General features: G+C 37.6%; 1 protein-coding gene across 2 annotated transcripts in view; it reads left to right on the forward strand.

Annotated features, from left to right (window-relative positions):
• LOC122815440 (zymogen granule membrane protein 16-like) overlaps positions 1–7500 on the forward strand; it is a 438821-nt gene that overhangs the window by 430734 nt on the left and 587 nt on the right. For both annotated transcript variants that reach the window (XM_044087931.1, XM_044087932.1), the window contains one exon: positions 2415–2553. In XM_044087931.1, coding sequence (XP_043943866.1) covers positions 2415–2553 — 139 coding nt within the window. The remainder of the gene's footprint in view (positions 1–2414; positions 2554–7500) is intronic.

Below are 7500 nucleotides of genomic sequence, written 5' to 3' on the forward strand. Positions count from 1 at the left end.
TTTGCCCGCAAAACAGGTTTTTTCCACCTCATCCTCCTGGACATCCTTCATCCTTTTAGATTCAATTTCAGTCTTATATGGGACAAGATATCAAGGGTTTTATTGAAATCAAGAAGGGCAACATCTCTGTTTCAGCATCTGTTGTTACCCTTTCATAGAGCTGGATCAGATATGAATGGTATGATCTCATGGCTGTAATGAATCAGATATGAATGGTATGATCTCAAGGCTGTAATCCATTCAGAATTGGATCAGACATGAATGGTATGATCTCAAGACTGTAATCCATTCACAGAGATGGGTCAGATATGAATGGTATGATCTCATGGCTGTAATCCATTCAGAGATAGATCAGACATGAATGGTGTGATCTCAAGGCTGTAATCCATTCACAGAGATGCGTCAGATATGAATGGTATGATCTCATGGCTGTAATCTATTCTCAGAGCCGGATCAGATATGAATGGTATGATCTCATGGCTGTAATGCATTCACAGAGATGGATCATATATGAATGGTATGATTTCACAGTTGTAATCGATTCACAGAGATGGATCAGATAGGAATGGTATGATCTCATGGCTGTAATCCATTCAAGTGTAAGCAATACTACCTCTCAAGTGTACCTCATTATGAGGAACTTTCCTCATTTTGAGTCTTAAAAATACCATGTTCCTTGAAGTTACACATTGAAAGGGAACATATTCATACTAATATATAACATATAATAACATAACATATTCAGTGTTATGAATTTTTTTAACTGATCTCCTTGGTAAATAGTACTGAATCATATTAATACATCAAAATAACTTTTTATAATTATAAAGTAGCACATTTTAACCATCCTGTGACTTTCCCAGCTGAAGTTATTAGTAAGCTGTTAGTAGGTATTCCACATTCTGCCCACTTGTTCCACGTAGTATTCCTCATTTTGGAGATGGAAGATTGAGAGCTATGATGTACTCCAGTTCATTTAAAAAAGTTAATAGAACAACATGTTTTGCATCAAAATGTTTTCTGAATAATACGAAGCATGAAAATCTAATCTCTGACAGTACTGACCGAATATAATTCACAGTGATTTACTGAAAAATCTAAAATTTCATGTTTTCTGAATAATACGAAGCATGAAAATCTAATCTCTGACAGTACTGACCGAATATAATTCACAGTGATTTACTGAAAAATCTAAAATTTCATGTTTTCTGAATAATACGAAGCATGAAAATCTAATCTCTGACAGTACTGACCGAATATAATTCACAGTGATTTACTGAAAATCTAAAATTTCATGTTTTCTGAATAATACGAAGCATGAAAATCTAATCTCTGACAGTACTGACCGAATATAATTCACAGTGATTTACTGAAAAATCTAAAATTTCATGTTTTCTGAATAATACGAAGCATGAAAATCTAATCTCTGACAGTACTGACCGAATATAATTCACAGTGATTTACTAAAAAATCTAAAATTTCATGTTTTCTGAATAATAAGAAGCATAAAAATCTAATCTCTGACAGTACTGACCGAATATAATTCACAGTGATTTACTGAAAAATCTAAAATTTCTTGAGAGACAGGGCAAAAATATGAGGCAAAATCAGGAATATTTTGCAAAGTCAGGAACAGTTGAAAGGTATGCTTCCCCCCAGTCGCCTATCCAAGTCGCAGTGCTGTCATTCCTGTAACCTACAGTACTGTCACCTGCTGACACCCTCCTCTACTTCGAACTTTATTTTCTCTATTTTTAATCCTGCTACCTGCTCCCGTCCTTTCTTTCTTTTCTGAAGACTGTATTGTGCAATTACTGTGTCCCATTATTGTAACGTGCTGCCATTACACATCGTCCTCTTCCAATGTCTATCTTCTACTCTTTCATCTCTGAATCTGCTTTATATGATACTGTCCTCTATGCTTGTCTCCTTATTTTTGCCATCCTTTACCTGTGATTGTTTTTACCCACCTAGGATTGGACTGTTCCATGGAATGGTCACAGGAAAAGAAACTGAGCCCAAGTATTCATGGTAGGGTGAAAGGATTTGCTTTAGCGTTCTGAGCTACTGTCTTTTTCCCCACAAATTATTCACTGCAGTCCCATAACCTAGTCCGCTGCTGAATGTTAACCAAGTTTAAGTTGCAGTGCATGTAAAAAAGCAGTAAATACACATTCATCTTCAAATCAATGATGCCCTGGACACCGCACAAATTTTCTGCCTAACATTAATACAGAGGTAAACATCCCATCATGAGCTTCCATGAAAGGTATATTCAGAAGTCTGTGACATTCACAGAATGAACCAGAGTATATTCTTTCCAAAGCAAGAAAAAAAAACAAAAAAACAGTAGAAATGTTTCTTTGATAAAAATGTAAAATTAATGCTCTTCTTCTTTTGGTTTCTATATGCAGCTCAGGCAGCAAAAGCAACGTCATCTTACTCTGGAGAATATGGTGGTGGTGGTGGAAAAAGATTTTCCTTCTCTGGAAATCAGATTTATGGGCCAATCACAGCAATGAGAGTCCGTTCCAGCAGCTTCTACATTACTGGGTAAGAGCTACTGCTAGTACTCACACACACACACACACACACACACACACACACACACACACACACACACACACACACGCACACACATGCACAAGCACACACACATGCATGCATTCACTCACATACATCCATGCACATACACAGAGAAGCACACTCATGCACTCACACACATACATATGCATTAATGCACTCTCTCACACACACACACACACACACACACACACACTTATGTGTCATACACACTAGACAGCAAGCTTTAATTTTGTATATTGTCACAGCAGCCATGGTGTTTATTCCTCATGCACTCATTTCTGTCTTGCACTCTGTTGACCAGGTGAATTTCAAAACAAGTCTTAGAGCTTTTTAAATGAAGCACAGCCACTATAGATTCTTATAACACAGCATCATTTATTCACCTGTTATCTGTAACTCAGTATGAATGGCAGTCTGTACTATTCCTATTCCATTGTGGTTAAACAAGGCCTACAATTTCTAGTACTGTAAGTCCTTCACCTTTCATCAGCATTGAACACACCCACAGGGAGAATACACTGTCCTTGTCCCACACTATATCCCCATGAATAAAAAGAAGGCTTCAGTTCCCATCGTTAACAGCTCCTCATTTTCCACTTTCCCTAAACACATCATAGTGTGGGGAAACTTGCTGTATAATGTACTTTCTACAGAGATTAGACAAAGGTCACTTTTCATCTGTCACTGGTATTAAATCCATCAGTCTGCAGAGGATTGCCCTATCTGTGTGTCATAATTTCACCAGCATCAAGTTGTTGTGTAAGTTACTGCAGCACTGATACCAGAAATATATTAAAGCTACTGGGTTAACGTAATACTCGCATCACAAATACATCAGGGATACTATTTATTTTGCATAGATTATTTTATTTTACTGCTGTGCATTGATATTTTTAGGTTCATGAGTAAGTATTACACTAGCTGTCCTTGTGGGCCATTTTAAACGTAGCCAGTTTCCCTTTCTGTGCTCCAAAATAACCAATCCCATTTAGTTACAGATCGGCCTTACCCATCCCATGGTCGATAATTATATAATACCCTTAATGAGAATAAGGGGGATCATACCATCAAACATTTGAGGGGACCCATGCATGGGATAAAGCATTTAGAGCAGCCTCTGTCCATTAGTACATTAGTAGTACAGGGGCATTTCTAGGACAAAGTTTCTGTTTTCCCTTCCTTAGATCTAAGTTGTGATTGAATATGAACCAGGATGAACTTTATTTTATGTGGACGAGGAGTCTGTTCCATAGCAGTGGTATCTTCTGTGAGATATACCTTCCCTTCAAACTGTTCCGTTAATGTTGCAGAAGAGGCTTAGATCAGTAGATGGAGTATTTCTGATGCCATTTGAATTGCTGATGTGCATTAAATCCATCAGTTGTGGATCAGAGGATGCCTTGTATACCAGACACAGTTCACATCTTAGCAGTCTATATGATACCAGGTATAGTGACAGGGATTTGAGTCAGTTCTTGTAGGACATGTTGTTTAGGCCTTGTATCCTTTTAGTATCTCTGTGGGAGTTCCAGTTGTAGCATGATTCTGAACAGATGCATGCCAAAGGGGGCATTATATTCAATATATTAGATTAAATATAAATTTGTTATATATAAATATGTTAAATATATGTGTGTGTGTGTGTGTGTGTGTGTGTGTGTATGTGTGTATATATTATAGATAAATTCATCATATTAGATTAACAATGTCTAGAGTACAATATTACAGTATATTCTATTCTAGTATGTGTATTGTAATATTATATTATATTATAATGCTATTTAGTCCAGATGTGACATATTTATGTGATTTGGCATAAATAATTTTCTGACTAATAGCTGCAGTCAAAAGTCTGCTGAAGCTGTGGTATCAGTCAGTGTCAGTACGTATGACCTAAAAGTAATGTAGTAGTTTGTTTCACACTCTGCAGTGTGGGCCTTATTTCTGCACTTCATAATGATTTTTTTTTGTCAATAAAGGTACAGGCTTTAATTTACATAAGGCGAAGGAGGAACCAATACCAAATGCAATGATGTCCCAAGTTGGCTATTTGTACAGCTCTTCATTAATGCCCACACTAACTTATTTGTAGGTTTAGGACTCCACAATTCATATCACTCAGGTTATTCAAGGGCACTGTTCTCTCAATTATACAGTGTTGTCCCAAAAATAATATTATTGTAGTGCATAAGGCACAACAATTATGCTATTAATTTGAGGAAAAGACACCTTTAATAACCAGCTTTTTGATGTAAGAATAATATTTCAGTACCTTTCAGCACTGTTAAGCTCTAGTCTCACAACAAAACATAAACAGTGTGCCCAAAAAAACAAAGGTGAGAAGTTTAAAGAGCTTTAGAAGCTGTAAAACATTTCAGACTGCCAAAGTTCTTTTTTTTGTGCATTTGTGTGTGTGTGTTGTGTGTGTCAGCACAAAGCATGTGACAGCTTTTAAAGCTGTAACAGAGTCAAATATACACTTCATCCTCACTATTATCTGTGAAGCATATCTGTCTGGACTAAGTGTTTTTTTCAAAGCTGTAAAGCAGGAAACATTTGAAATGTCAGGACCCACTACAGCAAGTCCCAAAATACAGAGACCGAATGGCTGAAAGAATGGACTTACATATACAAAGTCCGAGATGCTATTTCTCAGAATATTCCCTTTTTTCTGAGGTATGGCGATCTCAGAGTTGGTATATATAAGTTCAGTGGAGGGTGCAGAGGGGGCTTCACCCCCTGCAAAAAGAAGTTTAAAGGAGAAAAGCAATTTTTACAATTCACTCTTCTCCTTTGTTTTCTGTCTTTTTTTCATCTTGTCAACATTCATCATTTTGAGTGCCGACATTTCAATAGGGAGCCCTGTGAAACACTTATCTCTCCTGCATTTCTTTCTTTCTGTCTCTGTCTGCCTATCTCTTCCTCTCTCTAAATGATAGTTCATGCAGCAGGCAAAGGTTCATGCATAACAAAAATTATGATTGGATCTCCCTGGGGCTCATATTAGCCTGTCGAAAACTCAAAAGAGCGAATGCTCTTTGATCGACAGCTAATATTCGAAATCACAAAAACTCAAATGGCAGGAACAGTGATTTTTTTTTTCCCCAGGGAAAAAAAAAATTGCTGCCCCCCCCCCCCCAAAAAAAACAAAAAACAAAGCCACAAATAAAATAAAGTGGGGGCTTCGCCCCTCACACCCTCCTACTTAAATATACCAACTCTGAGATCGCACCACAGAGGAGGAAACTGCAAAGTCCAGATAATGGGATCATTCAAGTTTTTGTGGTTTCGAATATTAGCTGTCGATCAAAGAGCTTTCACTCTTTTGAGTTTTCGACAAGTTAATAGGAACCCATGTCCCTGATGATAACCAAGTTCTTATATGTTCTCAAAATGGATGCCAAGATTCACCTCTTAAGCTTTGCTCCTTTCTCATGTTGACTTTCCTGACACCCATTTCTCAAACATAAAACAACTTGGTTATCACTGGAGACCCGTGATCATAATACTGCCTTATGGGACACATTACTCTTAGTTGATTAAGTCCCACAAAAAGACAACTTCACTGTTTTCTTTCTTGCCATAACTTTAAACTTATCTCTTACTAGGTCAAACCCAATAAATAATAAAATGCACTCTCCTACATGTCATTTCTTTACCAGCATTCTTTGGAAGTGCACAAATATACAATAGCTGTTTTAAACTCTTTAAATGACCACTGTCCAGCATTACCACATGGTCATACAAGAGGTATTGAAGGTAGATATTTTCCAGAAGCAGTGGAAACAGCTCCGATAGTTGCATTAATTTGCTTCATCTGGGGCCTAATTTATTATGACACTAATCCCACAACTGCTCTTAATGTTTTCATCTCCTTAGCCCTGTAATTAATACATTTTCTCAAAAACATCCAGACAGTTTAAAAGTGACTATTATCAGTAGCTAACAGCAGACATCAGCTATCAAGTAAAAATCTGATCATGGCAGCTTTGGGGAACTACAGAAACTGTGATCACTACTTGTGCTCTTTACTCTGGGCAAAACCTGTAGAAGTAATATAGCACGCTTGGTTACGTTATGTAAAAAGCAAACTGCCATGGTCTGTTTTGCAGAAGCCAAGCCCCCGTGCACACCAAAATTTATATATACCAACTCCATACTTCACAAAAATTTGTATAGTCTGAGAAGTGGCAAACTCTTATTTAGTATACGTAAAATCCAAATTTCTGATTATTCAATCTTCCTGTTCTGAGGCTCACAGTAACAAGGTGCCATAAAGTAAACTTTCTGCTCCTGTCCCAGTCCTTAACCTTTCAACAATACTTTAAAGATTTATTTTGCCAAAAAAAAATGTTTGCCCCTGCTCCACGCTGAATCTATTCTTGTGGACAAGCAGTAAGTTTCTGCTTCCAGTTGTTTCTATCACCTTTCTCCAGCACCAAATACATTGCAATGTGGTAATATATGGTGTGTAACCCCCCCCCCACACACACACACTGCTCCTACCCCTGTAGATAAACAGATGACTTCAGTTCCCAGTGATGTCACCTTTCACCATCACTGAATACACTATGGTTTGGGGAAGTCTGCACTATGTCTTTCCTATCCTGTTCCTTTCTCAGTGGATAACATTGTGCTACAGTACCCCATGCAGTCAGTTCAGGTACTAAATGACCATATTGGAATGTGTGGCAGTCTGCACTCTCCCTGGCTTATGCTGTGTACCTGTCCCTGTGAATAGGCAGAGAATTTCAGAACACAGTTGTTCAGTCTGTTACCTTTCACCAGTACTAAATAAATCTCATTAAGAGGAAGCTTGCATGATTCATGCCCCATCTTACAAGTACCCCTCATGTGGATAAACAAAAGGCTTCACTCTTCAGTGCTGGCAATCCCTTACCTTTTCCCAGCACA

This window comes from Protopterus annectens, chromosome 11.part0, assembly GCF_019279795.1.
Source record: "Protopterus annectens isolate FY-2018-M chromosome 11.part0, PAN1.0, whole genome shotgun sequence".
NCBI lineage: Eukaryota > Metazoa > Chordata > Ceratodontiformes > Protopteridae > Protopterus > Protopterus annectens.